This window comes from Podarcis vaucheri (assembly GCF_965113315.1).
Source record: "Podarcis vaucheri genome assembly, chromosome: 11".
NCBI lineage: Eukaryota > Metazoa > Chordata > Lepidosauria > Squamata > Lacertidae > Podarcis > Podarcis vaucheri.
Window position 1 is genome coordinate 19,196,425 of NC_138749.1, and position 22,018 is coordinate 19,218,442.

The window sequence follows — 22,018 nt, forward strand, 5'->3', positions numbered from 1 at the left end:
TTGTTCTATCTGTGAAATGAATACTTATATTTTACTGAATTTTTTCAGGGGACAAGAAATTAAAACGGAAAGAAATTTTAAAAAGAAAAAGGTGCTTGAAACTGTGATACAATACGATAATGTGTATATAAGCACAGTCGTACCTCCGCTTACATATCCTTCTGGATATGTAAACTTTGGGATGCGATAAATACCACATTTTTTTTTTTTTTAAAAAGGCAGTATCAGATAATTTTATTCAGTGACTTTTATAGATAGAAAGTCCTGCTTGTTGGCATCCTTGGAGTTATATTATTATACATTCTGCATGGATGATAGTGAACTAAGGTTTCTCAACATGGCCGCTTCATTCTGTAATAATTTTTTATTAGTTTTCAATTACAGTTGTGCCACTGGCGTGATCCAGCAGTTGAGTCCTGTGCTCACAGTGGCCAGAGACTCCTTAAACAACTCCCTAGCAACAGATATTCTGGCTCCTAATTGAAAACTGTCTGAGGGGAAAGTCTCTTTCAGGGAGGCTTGACTGAGCAAATCAATTGCACCTGGTAAGGTGTGGCATTGCACCATATGATTGACAGGTGACATCACTTGATTGGTGGGTGAGCCTGGCTTAAAATAAAAATAAAAATTGCCAAGCGAGTTTGGATCTCTGGAAGGTCAAGATTAGCCCAGGGACTACCCTATTTCTGTCCAAGAGGATCAGACAGCGGTTCATATCTACTATTATTATTTTATTACATTGTTTGAAAATTAATTTGGGGTTGTTGAATGTGATTCCAAACAGAGGATTTACCCAAAAGAAATGTATTGCTTGTTTCTTTCAGGTATAACCAATGGAGCGTTTGGTGCTTTGGATGGTAGTTCTCTATGTACTATTGCATTCTGGCCTGTTTGAAAATCAAGGTATGTATATGAATGCTTGTTTCCTTGGAAAAAAATAGTACATATATAGCAAGGCAACAATGTGTGTTTGAGTGTGTGTACCAACTGGGATTGGTAATTTCCTGCTTTTAAAAAGAAAACTGGTAGTACTTACGAGTATGTACCATAGTACAGTAGTACCTCGGTTTAAGAACAGTCCGGTTTAAGAATGATTTGGTTTACAAACTCCACAAAACCGGAAATAGTGTCCCAGTTTGAGAACTGTGCCTCGGTCTAAGAACGGAAGCCAATTGGTGGAAGGGCACCAGCGGCGAGAGGCCTCATTAGGGAAAGTGTGCCTTGGTTTAAGAAAGGTTTCGGTTTAAGAACGGATTTCCGGAACGGATTAAGTTCGTAAACTGAGGTACCACTATATTCAATGGAGCACACTTCTGAGTAGACAAGTAAATAATTGCACTGTAAAGCATATTTTCAGGCCAAATGAGGTACATTTTCTAGGTATCTGTGCCCTTAAGTGCAGGGATTTTTAGTTATTTTACACAATGCAGAAGTACCAGGTTACAGTGGTACCTTGGGTTAAGTACTTAATTCATTCCGGAGGTCCGTTCTTAACCTGAAACTGTTCTTAACCTGAAGCACCACTTTAGCTAATGGGGCCTCCTGCTGCCGCCGCGCCACCGGAGCATGATTTATGTTCTCATCCTGAAGCAAAGTTCTTAACCCAAGGTACTATTTCTGGGTTAGCAGAGTCTGTAACCTAAAGCATATTTAACCTGAAGCGTATGTAACCCAAGGTACCACTGTATATGCTACGCCACCGTTGATGGAACTATTCTTGGGTAAATGTTACCCTAAAGATTGTTCAGCAGATCCTGAAGTGTCAGTGAGTCTTTTCTTTTCTCCCTTAGATCGTAATCTGTTTCAACCTAGAAACCTTGAGATTTCCATGAACATTCGTCTTCAGCAGCTATCAGTGAAATGGGATGTTGGCGATGATTCTGAAGCATATTACTCTGAAACAGATCTTGTTTTTAATATCCAAGTCAATCGAACCGAAGAGAAGATTATTGACTTCCCAACTTTTCGTGAAATTCCCAGACCCTGGCCTCTCCAGGTATAGGTGGGAAAGGCCTAGAACTTTTGCCTATCAATGTAGTTAATACTGAGCTAGATGGATCAATGGTCTGGCTCAGTTTAAGATGGCTTCCTATGTTCCTATGAAGATAAGCCACATACATATGTGTTCTCTTCTATGCAAGTTATTCAAAATACACTTACCAGGCTGCATTAGAAAAAGCAAAACATTTGAATATAGGCTGGGGAAAGTTATTGTTCTATGTTGAGTTGAAACCCAGGATTCTTAATGCCTGCCACAATAGTTAGCCAGTTCCTTAAACTGCTGTAAGTACCCAGAATTGTAAATGCAAAAGGGCTGAATCATAGAATTAAATACAGTAGCACCTTGGCTTACGTTAGGGTAACGTAAACTTCGGGTTGCAAAAGCGGCAAACCCAGGAGTGTTTCACCACATGTGCATGCTCAGAAGCAGTTTACTGTCACGCACACATGCGCAGAAGCGGTCTACTGCTTCTCCTCCGGTTGCGAAAACCTCAGGTTCCGGCCGGATCTCCGGAACAGTTCCTGTTCGCAATCGGAGATACCACTGTAGTATCTTTTCTCTAGTCTTATTTTCTGGGATATAAAGGCATATTTATGAAAGAATTGCCTTCCTCATTTGCTCTTGAGGAACAACAAAGCTTTCACATTCAGGCAATGGCTGATTAATGCGCGTCCAAAAGACCCACATGCGCATTGCACTGAACCCAGAAGTGACCCGAAACTGTCAATCAACACAGCATGAAAAGGCTGTAATGGGGAGAGGAGTGTCATGGGGCAGGGAGCACTTCTGCATGCAGGGGTCAGCAACAGAACCCCCATTTGAAATTGCTATCAGCTGTGTACACTTTTTTTAAAACAAACAAACAAACAAACCCCAGGTCTGTAAGGCATTGCCAATTTCTCCTTGGATTTTGTTAGCACATAATAAAGCATGGGCTGTAAGTTTTGTGAATAAAGTTGTTTAAAATAATCAAAATAATTCAGTATTTAAGCTAATGTTTAGTCCTTTTAAAAGTAGATCCCAGTGTTCAATAGTCCAGCAATAAATGGAATGCTGAGGTGTCAAGCAAATCTAGTGGATTTTGTTACAGAAATTTAAGGTATATTGAATACACTTAACACACACTTCAAGCTATCATTTAATCTGACAAAGTAGAAAGTATTATCTGCCTAACCTATCTAACTGAAAACAAGTGGAACATAAGAGATAAGTCATGTGGGTGGGTGGGTGTGACTAGATCTTTGACCGAGTTGCTAAACCGAGCTGATATTAGTGGAGGTAGCTTTCAACGTATTGGTCTTACGTAAGTTTTATTGAATGTCCAAAATTAGCGACTGCCTCAACTCGTATGTGAACGTTGCCAATTCCCAGGCACATTTTGCAAAAGTCAGAAAACTGAAAAGGCACCACTGATGTATGTTGACAGTCACCATGCATTTACTTGGAAGTCTGGAAGTGATTCAGGCTTATTCGTTTAGTCCGAGATCCAGTGTTCTCTTTCACCAAAAGTGACTAACCAAGAAAACCAAGGAAGTTCACTGAGTGACCTTGGGCCAGTCACTGCCTCTTAGCCTAATCTACGTCACAGGGTGGTTGTGGGAATTAAATGAGGAGGGGGAAGAACCATGTAAGACACGCTGAGCTCCATGGAGGCCAAAGGTGGGATATAAATTCAACAAATAAATAAATAAACAAACTAGAAAGACTTTCTGGAATGTTGTAGGGAGACCTGTTTAATAGTGTGGTCTGTGTCACATGGGGCTGCAGTGAGAGAGGGAGGAATTGCCTGGAATTGAGCAGAGGATTCTTAAGCCAATGTTTAAGTTCAGTAGACACCCCCTCTCACGGCACTGCAACCTCGTGCAACACAGCCAAAAATGTTGCGGTAGGTCTCCCTGATCTCTTGGAGGGATGAGGCGCAGTGGCTTCCACAGAGGATGAGGAGGAAGAAGAAGGAATAAGGAAAGATCTGTTGTGCGAGCTTGAGTTCTGCTCATGCAACATTGGAGACAGCCCTATGATTATTATTTTTAGAATGGTCACTCCTCCACATATACAGATGCCTGCACATTTCATAAGCTAAAGGGTATAATCTATAGAACTTGAGAGTTGGAAGGGACCATAAGGATCATCTAGTCCAGGGCTCTGCAACCTTTAAGACAAAAAGAGCCACTTGGACCCGTTTCCGAAGGAAAAAAAAACTGGGAGCCGCAAAACCATTGCGACATTTAAAACAAATATATCTCCGGAGCCGCAATCTGACAGCAGGCGGGAAGGTGACGTCGGGACGGTGCGTGACTAACGCACGCACCACCCCCATGCGACGTCACAGCCAGTACAGCGCCCGCCACAGTGGGGAGTGTCGGGGCGCACAATGCGCCTCCTCCCCTCGCTAGTATTCATCCCGGAGCGGCGGCAAAGGTGTAAAAGAGCCACATGCGGCTCCGGAGCCACAGGTTGCAGACCTCTGATCTAGTCCATGGTGGTCCAACTCGTGGTCCAAGGGCCACACGCAGCCCTCAATGTCATTTTGGGCAGCTCTTGGCAACATTTGATGTTCCCCTACAGGTAGATGAGGCACTGGGTTTGGGGAAGGCGGTGTGAGGGTTCTGATAGAGTCCTAGAGTGCTCCGCCGTCTTAGTTAGTGCCTAGTTAGTGCTTTCTCAGCTTTGGGAAGGAGGTGGGAGAACTCTAGGACAATGCCAGAGCCTTGCACCTCCTTCTCAATCTCTTTGGGAAGGCAGCGCAAGGGCTGGGGGCTGGAGTGGGCTTTAAATATTGGCCTCGCCACCTCCCCTGTTGTGCAACGATGTATTGTCCAGCCTGTGGGTTCTGTGTCAAAGTACTCTTTTCAGACCCATTTGGTCTGAAAGGTTGGCCTGTCCTGATCTAGTCCAACCCCCTGCAGTGCAGGAATCTTGCACCCAACATGGGGCTCAAACCCACAACCATGAGATTAAGAGTCTCATGCTCTACTGATAGGAGTTGTCCCTAATTATTCAATATATATTGCCTTGCTGTTTTCTTTTCAAATGCCTGCTTTTTAGGAGAATTATACGACCACTGTCAGTAAATCAAATAGACATCTGCAATGGAACTGGACTTCCGAAATACCCTTGGAGTGTGCAGCTCATGCAGTAAGGATCAGGAGCACGGTGAGGTTTTCTGAAGTTTGGAGCGACTGGAGCCCATGGAAGACAGCAGATGGTGAGCAAACATTGTCACCTTTAAGTATGAAAGAGCAAAATGCCCATTGGGGGAACTGTATTATCACTGCTGAATGCAAGGACAGAGAGCCTATAGCCTGGCCGATAGCAAGGGCATTTTTGAAAGCAGTTGCTCCAAATATAAGGCATGCTTATTTACACATTTACACACACGTTTTGTTGAAGAACAGCGTTGCAGAATCTGAGGAAGCATGATTTTTGAAAGATTTTGGAAGAATTTTGAAAGAATTTTGTGCTTCATTTTTCATGTCCTTTTGGGAAGTGTTGATGTGTTCGATTTGCATTAAGAGCAAACAGAACCTATCTTATCTGCTTACTCTCTTCCTTGCTTGCTTGATGATTTAATTTCTGTATTGCTCAATATACTGCAAATGTCTCTAAGCTGTGTACAGAAAACTGAAGCAACAACAGCTAAAATGTAAAAATTACATACGTTTGCATGTAAAAATGTTACATTAGTACAACGTTACACACAAACACACACACATATATAATCCATATCAATTCATTTTCCTTCTGACACTGCTTCCATCCCTAGGACTAATTAGAGTCATTTCAAAATGTAGCTTTGGGATGAAAATACTCTATTTTTATAGAAACAGCAAAACCATAATGGCTCACAAATGCTGCCTCATCATTCTGTGTTCTCCTTTAAATTGAACAAAGATTTCATTACCACATGCACTTTCTATTCATGGGATCAGTGGGTGTTTCTTCGCAAAATACTTAGAAAAATAATTAAGTAGCAGGAAATACAGGAAATTGCAGACAGCTCAACTTATGCCAACTTTCACTCTTCTTTCAAAAACATCATCAAAACCCTCCTTTTCCATGACGCCTTTGACACAACTCCCTAATTCCAAAACAGCATGCCTAAGTTAGTATAACTAAAATGCATATATATTCTTCCTCTGCTTTCTTTTGGCTCCACATCCCTCCACTGCCTCCACAACACTAACGATAAAGTGGGAAACCCCCTGAGGCTTAGAATTAACCTATTGTGTACTGTAGAGTACCAAGGCACTATTTAAATAACTATAGTGCACATGGCAACACTTTATTGCCTTTATATTTCTCTATTTTTTCCATTTATGAGTTGCTTTGCATAAGATATCTCAAAGCAATCTAAGAATGAAAACATCAACAACAAAAACAACCATAGCAGAAATTTCATATGTAAAGCTATTAAAGCCATTACGTTGTTGGCATCCGTCTGTCTAGAGAAAGAATGGAATGTACAACTTGAGGTGAAATGAAACTGAATGTTATCTCCCCATGCGCAAGCCTAGGCAGTGAGTATAGAGGTCCTGGGTTGCCCAGACAATGACACCCCCCCAAGCCTTGCTGATGTGGTCCAAAGGAAAGCAGAGCAAAACATTTGGCACCAGATTGACAGCAGGAGTTGCCAGAAGGAGGTGTACAAGGCGCCATCCAACCGTCTTAGGGACTCCACTCCCGATTTGTGTAGGAGAGCAGGGACGCGGACTTATAAAAAATATTGGGGGGGGGGCCCGGGAAAGCTCATGAATAATAAATAAGCTCATGAATATGCAAATAAAGTGGCGCCAACTCCTCGTGAGCGAATAGGGGAGAGCGTGCTGTGCCTATTAATCAGCTCCAAAGGAAATTGGGTGGAGCTTTTGCTCGGGAGGGAGGGCAGGAGGCATGCAGGCAGCCCGACCCTGTGCATTTTGGGCTGGGGGAGGGGCAGCGATGGCGCTCTGCTGGAGGGGCGCCGGAGATTATTGGGGGGGCAGAGCCCCCCCAAACGAATTTTTGAGGGGGCTCGGGCCCCCTCAAGCCCCATGGAGTCGGCACCTATGTAGGAGAGGTCACTTCGATGCTGCTAATGCAAGCAAAACAATGAAGGAGGTAGCAGTTATGAGTTTCTTGTCCCTGCAGCCACAGCAGGTGCCGTGATTATCCAGTGGTTTTACTTCACCCACAGAGGTGCACTCCATTGTCTCTTGAGACTGATGGATGCCAATAACAACATGGGAGCAATCTCTTCTCCCCAACTCCCCAATAGATATCAAGGAAACTTCTGAGACAACTTTGAGATGAAACAACAACTTCCAGATGGTTTGTTGTTTGGTTTCTTACCGCAAAAAGCTCAGAGCCATGTAGAACTTTTAGGACTGTCCTATGTACTTAACAGCGTGAGCTTTCATAGAAAGAAGCCTTTGAGGTGGTGATGAAGTCACACACACAAATGTACAGTGAGTTCTAGTTACAGTGAATGAAACGTAATCCTATAATACTTCTTCAGAAGTAAGCCTCATTGTGTTCGTTGTGTTTATTCTCTGGTAGGAATTGTTGAATTGTTGCCCTGGAAACTATTTTTTTATTTTTAAATTAAAACTCTTAATTTACGGAGTGGGGCTGGAATGCCTCAAAGGGTGCCTGTTTCATTGTCACAATTATATGTACAAGCAAATCTCTCTCTCTCTCCCCCCCCCCCCGTTTCTTTGTTCAGGGCTGGATGTCGTAGACATTTGCTGGCATTTCTTATGGCCAGAGGGTAATAAGTTCATTGAAATGGGTTCTGACGTCAAGTATTGCTGCATTGGGGCGGAAAATAAGAGTGTGCCAAAATTTTATTTTGGTGATAAGCAGATGAACGTTGGACTGCAACGAAGAGTATTAATTACTTTGAAAAATGTTACCCGTTCCAAGAGACTTGGCTACACTATCCAGTGTGATTCCGAAAGCGCATCTCTCTTTGTGACCAGTAAGCAGAAAATATTTGGTGTTTCCATTGAGGGAGGGCATTGTGTCCATCTGAGCAGCTTTTTATACTTCCTGGCCAGGTTCATGAAATTTTGTAACAGGAATATCTGAAGAGGAGCTAATGTCCTAAAGTAGGGGTGACGAACCTTCTTTCCTCCTGACCAGAGCTTCTCTTTATCCTCTGAGCAAGAGGCCTTATCACAGTTCAAGGGCACATTCTATCTGATAAGAGAACTTGAGGAGGACCACTGATGTGCCTGGTCTGGGGAGAGTCCTGTGGGCTAGATGAAGACCAGGGGGCGAGACACTTGACGTTCCTCACCCTCTTTCCAAAGGACTGCCTCCTTCCGTTCTTCACACACCTCAAGATATGGAGAGGCCCTTCTCCATATCCTGATACGTGTGGGTGGGTGCTAGGTTAAGTTGGGAGAATGAGAGAGTTGTTTATGTGGTCACACCTCAGTTTGTGCCCCATGTCTTGTTAAGTTCCTACATCTGGTGATGAGTTTTGTTCATACGTGCTTTTTAATTCCCCATGTTTTTTGGGCCTGAATTGGGTGTTTTAATAATTTTCCATGCAGTTTTCAGCTTTAAAAATACTGCTGATGATTGTTCTGTTCTTTGGACATTAGTAGCCATCTTGAGTGAAAGTTTGCAAAGTAGAAAGATATGATATAAATTTTCCTAATAAATGAATATCCTGAAAGTCACCATGACCGGCTCTGTCAAAGGTGGTAAAAATATCAGATCAGATTGATTTGATCTGCAAAATTGGTAGCCAGTGGATGGTGTGCTCACAGCTGACCCTAAGAGTAATTGTTTTCAAAGGTGGTTGAAAGAATGAAATGAAAGAAACATTATAACCCAGCCTTGTTTCAACAGACCAGCCTGATAAACCCAAAGACCTAGCCTGCAAAACAGAAGACATGATTAACTTAGAGTGTACCTGGCACCCTGGTGCTAAAAATATGGATGCTGAGTTGCTATGTCCAGCAAGCTTCACCTTGTCTGATGGGTAAGTGTTCTGAAACCCTGATCCTGACAGGAGAGTTCCTTAGGAAGTGACAACAGTTATGCCAGCCATCATAGTATACCTTTTTTTGAGGAAATGAGTTGATGACAAAATGAATTACAGGGACAGAAAGTGTCCTGGGAGATGACCAGAGGGTTGGATCAAATGGATTATTTGCATACAGGACTTAGGTAGAGGAAACACTTTACCTTTGTGCCATAGGGGTGGAGGGGCTAATAATAATAATAATAATAATAATAATAATAATAATAATAATAATATAAAAACAACTTTTATTTATATCCCACCCTCCGCAGCCAAAGTCAGGCTCAGGGTGGCTAACATCAAATATATAACATTAGTATAAAATCAAACAATAATTAAATTACCTCCTAAAAACAGGTCAAAATCAAATTAAAGTCTAATTAGATGGCTTTCTGCAGGGTTAGGGTTGGGAACAGTAAGTGCTGATCAGTAAGTGCTATAGCCCTCCAGATGATGTTAAGATACCATTCCCATCATCCCTGAGAGCCCTGACTAATGGTCATGCTGGCTGCGGCTTAAAGGACATGGTTCAGAAGGAAACCTAGTTAGTGCTAACTAGGAATTTGTAGTGGAGGTGGTAGGGTGTGTCATTTTAGGGGGTGAAATTTTTTCAAACTTCTTAAGTGAGGGGACTTTAAAATATGCTTTTGAGTGTGAGGAATTCAACTCTGCTATTCTTTTTGTGATTGGACAACATTTAGCTTGGTAAGTCTACGCTTGAAGAAGAAGCACATAAACTGCTTTCGAAAAACCAAAGAATTTTAATTTTACCTTCTGAAAATGTCAAGTAATGCTTAATAATAATAATAAACTGCAAGTACTTGGCAATCATTTTTAATGATTTCTATGCATTTTTACACACATTTTACTTACCAAGCAAAACTAAATTATATTAATTCAACTAAAATATATTTTGAAATCTCAAGTAAGTTACAACATTTTAGCTCCCCTCATTTTTGGAATTTGAAAGTTGAAAAATTCAACATGCCCTACTGGGGGTGGTGTGGGTGGTTGGTGGGAGAAATGTATGCATTTTTTTAAACCTTGATTTCCACTTCTATTATGGTCCAAATATTCTCTAATATTCTATTTCTGATGGAAGAACAATAAACTCTCTTTTCTTCCCATCCGAAACGTCAATCACCATTTCTTGAAAGTTCTTCCAGTGAAACGTATTGTAGCTCGACCTCTTCCCCATTCTGTTCATTCAAGATTGGCAAGCAAACCATATACAATTTAATACTGACATCCAGAAATTGCATTGGAGAGAAACTTACCAATCTTACTGTTGATGTAGCCCACAGAGGTAAGAGTTTATTTCCTCTATCAGTGTTACACTTTACCTACTACCACCATCTGAAAATAAAGAATAGGCTCCTGCATATTGCAGCTGGGGCAAAACATGAAACAAAATTCAAGCTACAACTTGACATCCCCAAGTGGGTAAAACAAACTCTTAGGTGATCCAGTGCACAAAGAAAATTCTGGGCAAGCTGAAATTCCAGATTGGTAAATCTCAGCAAATATCTCCATTTTACCCTGTTCTGTTTGCTCCCAAGTGATAAGAGGATGATACTCCTTACTGCTACCAATGGCAGCAGAAGAAGTAGGAACACAGAAAGCTGTCTTCTATCAAGCACCAAGTCCATCTAGTTCAATATTGTCTATTCTGAAGAGCACTGGCTCCCCAGGGTTTCAGAAGGGCTACTTGGAGATGCTGGAATCTCCTGCATGCAGAGCAGGCGCTCTACCAGTGAGATAAGGCCAAGCTAAATGCTTGTGTTAATTTTAACCCATGAGATGGTAGTGCTTGCAATGCACTGCGTTGCCCCCTTGGTATTTCCCAGTTTCAGTATGTGATAAAGATCCAGCTCCAAATTTCCTGCTGCTCTTTCCTTACAGGTTGGCTGCTATGAGAACAGGATTCTGGACTAGATGTACCATTGGCCTGATACACAACTTAATTGCCTCCAGAACTTAAACGGGGTGCAAAACAAGAACAATATGGAATTCCCCCCCCCAGTTGCCTGTAGGGTGAACTACATTTAGCTGCTGAATGAATAAAATAATAGTCAAGGCATATCATCTATATTATTATTTTTAAGATTTTTTATTGATACAACAAGAAAAAAGAAAAAAACACAAATACCAAATTACACACAGGAATAACTATAGACACATAATTTTCTTAGCAAACATTATAATGTATATTGGTCTTAACACTAAAGACCCAACCTCCCGTCTATTCCATATTTCGATTTCATAATACTTATTGCCAATACACACTTTTATTATAATTAAACTTATTCTTAATATATCTAATTTTGTTTATCTACCTTGCACTATTACTGAAGTTCATTTATATTAACAATGAAAGTTGACATGACCTTCAGAAGGATCTATACCAGGTTATCGGTGGGGTGGGCTTTTGTTGTTGTTGTAAGGGATGGTCCACCGAATATTATGCAAGGGAGATTAGCCGTAGTTATGGATACTGAAAGCACCAGTTTCCCCCAGGCTTGATTTGGATTGAGACTGACACTCATGGACAAAAATAGCAACTAAATGCTCTGATCAATGCACATATCTCCTGCTCGCCCCCTCACCTTAGTTCTCCTGCTCTCTCTCATTTCTCCCTTCTCCCTCTTTGGTACTGCTATAGCTGTGAACCTGATGCCGGGGATGTTGGGAAACACAGCAGGACTTTTGGGAAACTTGGCTCAGTGCCCTGTTGGCATTTGAGATGAGATGAGACCTTATTTTCTTCCCTTGTCCCGTCTCCTTAGCAAAAGAAGGTTGGTGATGAGAGAGAGGGGGAATTAGTTGACTTTTTACTTTTCTTGAATTAAAAATTGTGCTGGAGAAGAAGTCTGTGTGCGGCATGTTTGTGTGTTGCAATGTTCAGCTTGGATTTGGGACAAGCATTTTGAGCTACCAGAGTTTATAACTGGGCCTTTTTTATTTCAACGATTTGTACAGTGGTACCTTAGGTTACATACGCTTCAGGTTACATACGCTTCAGGTTACAGACTCCGCTAACCCAGAAATAGTGCTTCAGGTTAAGAACTTTGCTTCAGGATGAGAACAGAAATCGGGCTCCGGCGGTGCGGCAGCAGCAGGAGGCCCCTTTAGCTAAAGTGGTGCTTCAGGTTAAGAACAGTTTCAGGTTAAGAACGGACCTCTGGAATGAATTAAGTACTTAACCCAAGGTACCACTGTATAACAGCTCCATATTTCAAAGAAATATTGGAGCAGCTTACAACATTGTACAAATATCACAAGCAGATAACACAAAAAAGCTGTTGTGACAGCACAGAACAATTTGATAAGCTATCCTTCTGAAAACAGTAACATAGAACTAAAACAATTAACATATAGGGACTATAATGGCTACTAGCAGAACCAAAATACAACTGAGACAAGAAGACCTTCCCACCAAGTATCTACTAGCATATATTTATTTATACGGTGCTTTTTTTCTGGGGGGACACATACCCCTAAACATTTTATGAATCTCAGTTTGGCTTCATTGAGGGGTAGTATTTCAATGTGAGTAGGAAAATGAGAGTACCCCTAAACATTTTTTTTTTTTTAGAAAAAGACACTGTATTTATAAATAGCAGCAGTAGAACTCTCACTTCCTCTTATCTGAATTTATGTTCCAAGGCAGATTACAAACTGCAGCAGAGGCATCTCCACTTTTTATCATGGTATTCTATGAAACTATCCTGAAATAATTCAGAGTTATTATTGCACATTTTTTTACTGTCCAAATTCACTGAATTGCTCTTACAGAAGTGTACATTTTTCTTTCTCCCTTTCAAACTAGTTCATCCTGCAGCCCCTTACAAACTCCGTGCAGGTTATACAAACGCTACTACCATCCAGTTACAATGGCAGATAAATGAAATAAGCGAAGCCCTGTCACTGTTATGTGAAATTCATGGTGCTTCTCGCGATGGGGAACAGGTAAGAAGCAAACATGATTAGCACAAAGGAATGTGTGGTGGTCTTTTTCAGATTCATAACATTTGTGGCTTTCCTGTTAATTGCTCAAACTTTAGTGAATGCGGAGAGCTTAGAAAACACTAGACGGCAATCTTTTGCATGATTGTTTTAAGAAGTATGGAAACTAGTGCTAAAGGAAAAGCCTACTTACAAAATGTACACTTTAAAAAAAAAGGTTCAGAGGCATAGAGGCATACAAATTTTATGAAACGTGGTGTTGTTTTATTGTACATAGTTGTAAAAAAAGAAAATAACTTAAGTCCCCTGTCCACACATAAGCAGCTGTGGTTGAGAAAGCAAGAATTTGTAACAATATATTGGTCAAGGTCCTACTCCCATCCATTTTACAGACTTGTTTTGGTTTTCTTTCTTTATATTTGTTATGCTTTAAATTTAACATTGACCGTGTTGTGGTTCTTGCTGTATTCTGTGTGAAAACTCAATAAATGCAATGGTTTTTTAAAAAAAAGAATAGACAGATTAGTCTGCAAAAGCAAAGTTGTTGTTTTTTTAATGTGGCACAAAACTTTCAGCTCCTGAAGGGACCCTTGTGTGTCAAGATCTTATTCCACAGAACTGTGGCATATAGTGCTTACAAAGGAAAACACTTGTTCCCAAGTTTTTGGGAAGCCATGTTTTATGGCTTACAGCAAATGAGCTATTCTGCCACTTCTCCCCTGAACCAAAAGGGGAGATTTCGCCTCTTTTCTTTAAAATATAAAAGCAGTATAGAAACAAAATAAAATCACAGAATTGTAGAGTTGGAAGGAACACCAAGCGTCATCTAATCAGTGCAGGAATCTCAACTAAAGCACCCATGATAGCCCATGAAATTTGATTTGCTGTCACTTCCAAATGTGCGATTGAGGCTTGTTTCCCTTGAAACAAACCACAACCTGATGCCTAGCTATGTTATTGGCTTCCTGGTTGTTTGTTTCTCCTGAACTAGCCACAGTGGACCTGCATTCACACAACAAGCCACAGTGGAGGGGGGGGATTGCTTGCGTTAGGGGTGAAGTGGGGGTCATCTGCTTGTTCATTGTAAGCCGTAAACTGTGGCTTACTGTGATCAGTGGTGTGACGGATGCCCATTGTGACCAGTAGGACAGAAATAGGTGGAGCTACAGTCAACGTCAAGCAAAGCCAACTAATTCTAGTTAGGACAGAGTGAGGTTGGTGGAGCAGTGCCTCATTTGCCCCAGTGGACCAGCCAATGCTGATTATGATGTGTGAATGAGACTACTATATTGAGCTGGGCTGGCTTCCATGTAATCATGGATGTGTTTATAGCATTCATTGTTAAAGCTGTGAGCACAAAAAGTTGGTACTTTCAACCAAAGCAAATAAGCACGCATCGTAGCAAGTCTTCTATACCTTTAAAGACCCTGTGAAATATATAGATTGAACACCAACAGCACAGCCATGTTCTAAACGAAGGTCCCACCCGTAGCCAGGTCTAGCTTAGGACTCCTTGCTGACCAGTGTTGGAGTGTGTGGTCTAACACGAAAGTCCTGGTTGAAACTTGATTCCTTTTGATATAGCCCAGTTCTGCATCTTATTAGTTTCTAATGTGGATGGATGTATTGCATAACATGTTATTTTAAATGCAACAAAAGGTTTTTAACAATAGAAAGCTGTAAGTAAAGGGTAAAGGGACCCCTGACCATTAGGTCCAGTCGTGACCGACTCTGGGGTTGCGGTGCTAATCTCGCTTTATTGGCCGAGGGAGCCGGCGTACAGCTTCTGGGTCATGTGGCCAGCATGTCTAAGCCACTTCTGGCGAACCAGAGCAGCTCACAGAAACACCGTTTACCTTCCTGCGGGAGTGGTACCTATTTATCTACTTGCACTTTGACATGCTTTCGAACTGCTAGGTTGGCAGGAGCAGGGACCGAGCAACAGGAGCTCACCCATCGCGGGGATTCGAACCGCCGACCTTCTGATCGGCAAGTCCTAGGCTCTGTGGTTTAGTTTGACCCTAAACATGTTTAATGTTCATGTTTTGCAGAAAATCGTTACAGTTCAGTACAGTAAAGATTCACATCCCCAAATTATCCTGGATGGGTTGCAGCCGTCTACAAACTACACGTTAAAAGTACGCTGTGGTGCTGCTAGACATTTTTGGAAATGGAGCAAATGGAGCGAAAGTAAAACTATCCCAACAAATGAAACTGGTAGGGATTTCATGTTGTGGGGAAGAAGTTTGGGGTGACCAGGTTTATAATCCTCTTCTGCAGGATGCTGTTTGCCCACATTTTACAAAAATTGTGTGGAAATGGTCAAAAGGGCACTTTTTCACTTTTTGAATGTGCAGAATGAAAAATGGCAAAAGAATAAAAAGTGTATGGAGTAGATGACCCACTCCTCCCCAATCTCCCCCTCTCCTTCTTCCTATAATGGGCATTGGGAAGAAGATACAGTAAATTTATTTAATCTTCTACAGACCCACTTGTGTGGGTTAACTAACAAAGGGAAATAATGGCTGGTACCTGTTTTAAAACCATGGAGGCTAGCACATAAAGAGGCCTAGTAGCAGAGCTTAAATCCTATCGTTAGGCAGATTAAAGAAGCATAGGAATAGGTCATTTAACCTTCTTTTAATAATGTGTTCAGCTGCATGAAGCTGTTTTGCAGTGAAACAAGCCACACACTGAAGTAAGTTTAAAATATACTTATAGTCATGCATTGCCTTAAGCAGCCACATTAAGCAAATGCAGGCATGAACATTATTGGGTAGAAATATGTAGGGAGAGGGAGAGGGAGAGAGAGAGAGAGAGAGAGAGAGAGAGAGAGAGAGAGAGAGAGAACAGGAACAGGAAGCAAGCCTTACTTCCTCCCTTCCAGGAGAAGAGGGGATGTGACATCACTGAGCCTACTCTAGCAAATTAGAACTCTGTGATCCTTAACTCCTTCACATACTAACTAGCAATGTTAGATTTGATTACAAATCATCCACATGGACCTCATAATGCAGCAGTGGCAGCAAGGTTTTTGCTCTCCCTCTTCCTCCACTGGGACATCTAGAATACTCGTAATAGTTCCCAGGTCCCAAGTCCATTGTTATAAGGTGTGTGTCTGAACCGCACTCAAGTTTATTCCTGCACACACTACCAAGAGGTTTAGGATCTTTTGTTGGAGCTAGTGACAAAGAAGCCTCATTCAGCTATTTTCCCCACCTGCGTTTTATAATATGAGCTCCATTCCACAGTGTATAACCCTGCTTTATGTGCTTTGGTTTACAGCTCCATCAGGGCAACTGGATATTTGGAGAGACATTGACTCGTGTTTGGAGAACTGTAGCATAACGATATTTTGGAAGGTAAGTCTTTCTGGTCATGCAGCCAGTGATGATGAGAGATTTCACCCCTTCCACTGCTAATAACTAAAAACTGCAAGGCTTAGACGATTTTTTTTAGATAAAGGATGTGGGTGACGCTGTGGTCTAAACCACAGAGCCTAGGGCTTGCCGATCAGAATGTTGGCGGTTCGAATCCCCGTGAAAGGGTGAGCTCCCGTTGTTTGGCCCCAGCTCCTGCCAACCTAGCAGTTCGAAAGCATATCAAAGTGCAAGTAGATAAATAGGTACCGCTCCGGCGGGAAGGTAAACGGCATTTCCATGCGCTGCTCTGGTTCGCCAGAAGTGGCTTAGTCATGCTGGCCACATGACCCAGAAGCTATCTGCGGACAAATGCCAGCTCCCTTGGCCAGTAAAGCGAGATGAGCACCGCAACCCCAAAGTCGTCCATGACTGGACTTAATGGTCAGGGGTCCCTTTACCTTTACTTCACATATACATTGTGCATTACAAATCATTGATCTGTTACTGTTTGATTGTGTGAGGCTCCCTGGGAAATTACTAGTATATTTTTTAAGGAGTTTGTTAACTGGAGTGTCAGAAGAACCTTTGATCCTGACAAAATGTAGCTCCCTAACAAAAGGAAAGGATAGGTAAGCTTGGCCAGGAGGCTTCACCAGTCTAAGCAAATCTTCTTACCCCCTAAGTGCTCTGCTGTCCATATATCCAGAATTCCACAATGGGAGCTTGGGTACCATCTCATTGGGGAGAGACAATAGTTTGGTGGGGCCCATGCTTTGCATGTGGAAGGTCCCAGGTTTAATCCCTGCCATTTCCAGTTAAAAGGATCCAGTAGCAGGGAATGAGAAAAATCTCTGCCTTCAGTCCTTGAAAACCAATGTTGGTCCTGGGCTAGTTGGATAAATAGGTTGACTCAGGCTGTGTACACTTGACCAGCTTTCAAGGCTTCGATGTCATTCCTTTTCTTAATTTGCATTGAATCTGGTTTAGCGGGGAAGCACATCAAAACACAGTAATTCATTAGGAACAATGCCCTTTAAAATCCTATGCCCTTTTAAAATGTGGGGTTTTTTTGGGGGGGCGGAAGAATTATTGGGTTGTTGTTTTTATTTTAATTATATATTTTGTGGTTTTATATTTTGATTTTATTCTGTGAACTGCCCTGAGACCTCCAGGTATAGGGCGGTATATAAATTCAATAAATAAAAATAAAAATAACAGCAGGATCGTTATAATAAGATTGATGCGGATTCTGGTCAATGTTGTGTGAACACCAGTTTCCAAACCAGCAATGGGAACACGCTGGGTGCAAAGTTACACAGGTGTGTGCACACAGCCTTGGAATTCTCTCCAACTTGAGCTGTTGGTTTCAAAGAACAGGATGGAACTATGCTCCCTGTTAATGGGCAGGGGTTTTATATGGACCAGTGTTTTTCCCCCCTTTTCAAAAATAAAAAGATTCAAAAGCCATTATGCAAGAGAGTCGTTGTTCCAGAATCTGCCTGCCCAGTTGACTCACTGGTCTTGTCGTTTCACCCTGCATGCAGCTGTCAACTGGCAGCTTCTGATTTCTCAAGACAAAAATACCAAAAGAAAAACTGACATTTCTTATAAAGAATAATCAACAAAAACAACTTGGTCCCGTTGTAGAAAAGGACATTGTTTTCCTCCCAATAGGCATCACCAGACTTCCATGCTCACGGAAGAATTGTAAAATATGAGATATTGTGGGAAAAGTTAGAGGAACCTACTGAAACACATCGCAGTGACATAAGCCCCACATTGAATAATTGCACCATTTCCCTTGGTAACTCATCTTACAAAATCAGCGTCTCGGCAAGGAACTCTGTGGACGCATCTCATCCTGCTGTGATTGTCATCTCGGCAGCTGAAGATGATGGTTCGTATTGGTTGTTCCAATATGTGGTTCTTCCTTTTGTCCCAATGAGATAATGTTATGCCTACCAGATCTGAGAAATGTACGAGAACCCCTGTACACCTAGAACTCCACCTTCTTTAATTTTCCTTTGTGGAACTGCTATGACTGTGCAAATACAGACATTGGGCTTCTGGCTGACTGAATGTCTTGGAGTTCACTCAAAAGTAGGTTTCTTAATCCTGTGCATTAAAATACTAAATCGTGTGTTTTTTCCTGCCACCGCATCCCAAGGAGATGGGTAGCACTTCCTTGCTAAAAAAATCAATTTTGCATTATTTCTCTTCCATGGGGTTGTAACAGATTTAATGACTGGTTATGTGTGAGCCAATCTGTGGTTTAGAGAGACTTTAATGAACCCAGCTTCCTTTTCACCTCATTCACTCCCTCTCATCTCTTGTCCTGAGTGGTTGAGAGGAAGAATTTGAGAGGTCTTGTTTCCAAAGCACATAACATCCACAACCTGCTGTGTTGTCTGGAACCAAAACTGCACTCAGTGTCAATTGTGGTTAAATTTGAAGAAGCTATCTTCAGAGAAAAAAAGGATCAAGTAGGTTTGCTTTAAACTAAGAGTCAGCAACATTTTTCTGTTGAGGACCACATTTCCTTTGAGGGCAATCTGTGCTGTAGTCACAAGTGAATAGGAGTGCCTCCCTACTTTCTTTCTGCTGCCCCCTTCTCTTTGCTACTCCTTTCTTCTTATTTTTTCACTTCCTAGTCAAATGCAGGAATTGGGCCAAACCCTTAGGGCCAAAGATTGTTCACCTGTGTTTTGACCTAACCATTGCTAATGTTAACCACGGTCTCTCTGGACAACATCATAAACCATGGTTAAAAGCAAGCAGCAGTGAAAGCTGTAGAAATTCGGCTCCTGGCCACACAGTAGTAGGAGAAAGGGATGAGCCCGTGACTCAATGCAGCTCATTCACATGCTATGTTTGACATTCAGATGTGGTCATTATCTTGTTATTTGGTCTAACCTGATGCAACAAATACCGTATTTTTCGCCCTATAGGGCGCACCGGCCCATAGGGCGCACCTAGTTGGGGGGGGGGAATAAAGAAAAAAAATATTTCCACCCCAGGCGTGGGGCTGGGGCGGGGGAAGCCCAAGCTTCCCCCGACCCCAGCCCCCAGAACAGGCTGCTATCCGCAAGCTTAGGGAGCCTGGCGGGAAGTCGCGCCGGGCTCTCAAGGGTTGCGGAGAGCTGCCCAAAGCCTGGGGGCGAGCTCCGCTGTGCTCCCCAGGTTTGGGCTGCAGGCTGCTGTCAGCAAGCCTTGGGAGCCCGGTGGGAACTCCCGCTGGACTCCCAAGGCTTGCGGATAGCTTCCTGAAGCCTGGAGAGCGAGAGGGGTCGGTGCGCACTGACCCCTCTCGCTCTCCAGGCTTCAGCGAAAGCCTGCATTCGCCCCATATGACGTACATACATTTCCCCTTCATTTTTGGAGGGGGAAAAGTGCGTCCTATAGGGTGAAAAATACGGTACTTGCGTTTGCAGCTTTTGGCTCTCCATGTTGTGATATGCACCTTGCTTCCTTGAGTGTTCCAGGGGCAACACTACAAAGTTCAGTGTCCTTTGGGTGAGATAGCACTCAAAGCTCTTAACTAATGCTACAATATACTGCTTTTTAGGAAACATGAATTGCAGCATGGAAGACACACAGAATAACACAGAACATGGCATTTATATTGCTTGGCAGTCTCAAAGCAGGTTTGATGGCTATGTCGTAGACTGGTGCAACAACCCAAAGTCCCATCTTTGTGACTTACAGTGGAAGAAGTTCGGCCCCAATGACTCCAGTGCTCTCATTACACATGGTAGGAACAGCATACCATTGTCACTGAATGACTAATTCTTGAGCTGAAGAGGAATTGAAACTTCTTATAACTTTGTTGCTCAAGAGCACAGTGGCAGTTCAGCTACGGCTGTGCTTCTAAGAAAGTGATCTGGATCCATTTTATTCTTGATCTTACTTGGGGACAGAATTGGCCTTGCCTGGTTAGATGGATGACTTTCTCCAGGAGAAAGATGGGGGTACAGTGAGGAAGCTGTCAATTTTTATCAATAACTCAGTGGTGTGTGTGTATACATACATACACCAACCATTGACTGTAGTATTCCCTTGGATTGTCCCTATAGGTGGGGGGCAGATGGCTTGATAGGGATGGTTCCAGAGAGTAGCATTTGCCTCCTGGCAGTTTAACTACAGGGTGTTTCAGGGCATCATATTCTTCCCAATGCTATTTAACATCTGCTAGGGGAGTGGTCATAAGGTCTGGAGTAAAATGTATTTTTCTGAGTCAGGAGCATGTCCTGAACTGCTTCCTAGATGCAAAAATAGGCTGGATGAGGGCTAGCTAATTGAACGCTGAGAAGACAGAGATCTTAAGGGTTGGTGGTTCCCAGGTCCAAGAATTCAAATGTCTGCCTGTGCTGGATGAGGTTGCGTTCCTTCTGCTGGAGCAGATACATCGTTTGGGACAGGACTTTTTTCCCAGCCAAAACTTGCCAGAACTCTGTTCCAGCACCTCTCAGGTGGGTGCCATTGCCATTCTAAGAGAACAAGGGAGGTCTTCATGGTGAGTTTTGGCACCTCTTTTCCTAGAGAAATAGCACTGGTTTGGGAGCAAATCAATCATTATTAGAGGCCCAAGTGACCTGTGTGGCTTGCAGATCCTTAAAAACTAAGAGTAATGCAGGTGTACTTTGATGAACCACTCAGTACTCCAGTTTCATATCTTGCACTAGCTGTAGCTTCTGAACCAAGTGCAAGGGCAACCCCATACAGAGTGCATTACAGTAAACTAAATGTGAGGTTTTTGATCCCTGGATCACCACGGGAGAGGCTATCCCTGTCCAGGAATGGGTGCAGCTGTTGTTTCATCCATATATCTGCATAAATTGTTTTATTCTTTTTTAAGAGTATCAAAATATGGTTTAATTGTTCTTAGGGTTTACTGAAATAATTTGATTGGTTCCAGAAGTTCTGTTTTTTTGTGTTTTGATTTTGTCTTGCACGCTGCACTTTGATGGCTTGATGCTATGACACGGTGCATACATTTATTGAATAATAGTGAGACTGGATGTATATTTATGTATATGAATGGGGGAATGTGAGAGACAGCTGAAGGGAGAATGGATACAAATTCCTCATGTGCAAAAACACATTCAGTTTCAACTCATTCCTATTCATTCCATTAATTAAATATCATATCCTTCAGTTGATAGCTTGCTCTGATCAGTAAATGCAATACGACTTCAATCGCTAATTAGAGATACTTACCTAAAATGTATTATGTTCTAGATGCTTTCGAATCTCATGTGAGATACACTTTCCGGGTGTATGGGACTATAGATGATAGAGCCCATTTACTGGAAAAGAAGACTAAATATCTTAACGAATCAGGTAAGCCAGTGGTGATGTTTGACTACATTGAAAATGATGTGCTGAACAAGTGTTCTGAAAACTAGTTCTAGAGCAGTGGTTCCCAGTAAGTACTGTGGACCCCCTGTTTTTTTCAGAAGTCAAGCAATGGACATGTTCCAGTGAGCATGGTGAGTTGTATCAACACTGCTTGCTGGACAGAAGCTAGACATATCTGTCAGGTTTGTGTGTGGAGAACCCTGCTATTTGGCAAACAATGCCCCTGGTGTTATAACCAGAATAGCTGCAGCTGTGTCCAAAGTGTGCCCATGGCCACATAGTTAGTAGGAGGCCACGGTCTCTGTAATTATTATA

The 22,018-nt window shown here is 42.2% G+C and overlaps 1 protein-coding gene across 7 annotated transcripts in view; it reads left to right on the forward strand.

Annotated features, from left to right (window-relative positions):
* The window catches only part of LOC309542874 (oncostatin-M-specific receptor subunit beta-like), a 54,544-nt gene that overhangs the window by 16,849 nt on the left and 15,677 nt on the right, over positions 1–22,018 (forward strand). For 4 of the 7 annotated variants that reach the window (XM_082241853.1, XM_082241854.1, XM_082241856.1 and 1 more), the window contains 12 exons: positions 825–903; positions 1,791–1,996; positions 5,051–5,210; positions 7,707–7,961; positions 8,843–8,975; positions 10,175–10,323; positions 12,847–12,986; positions 15,035–15,200; positions 16,269–16,345; positions 18,020–18,242; positions 19,911–20,096; positions 21,584–21,685. In XM_082241853.1, the coding sequence (XP_082097979.1) occupies positions 834–903; positions 1,791–1,996; positions 5,051–5,210; positions 7,707–7,961; positions 8,843–8,975; positions 10,175–10,323; positions 12,847–12,986; positions 15,035–15,200; positions 16,269–16,345; positions 18,020–18,242; positions 19,911–20,096; positions 21,584–21,685 (1,867 nt within the window). In that variant the 5' untranslated portion in view covers positions 825–833. Of the gene's footprint in view, positions 1–48; positions 92–824; positions 904–1,790; positions 1,997–5,050; positions 5,211–7,706; positions 7,962–8,842; positions 8,976–10,174; positions 10,324–12,846; positions 12,987–15,034; positions 15,201–16,268; positions 16,346–18,019; positions 18,243–19,910; positions 20,097–21,583; positions 21,686–22,018 lie in introns of all 7 variants that reach the window. The other 3 variants (XM_082241852.1, XM_082241851.1, XM_082241855.1) reach the window with 1 other exon arrangement.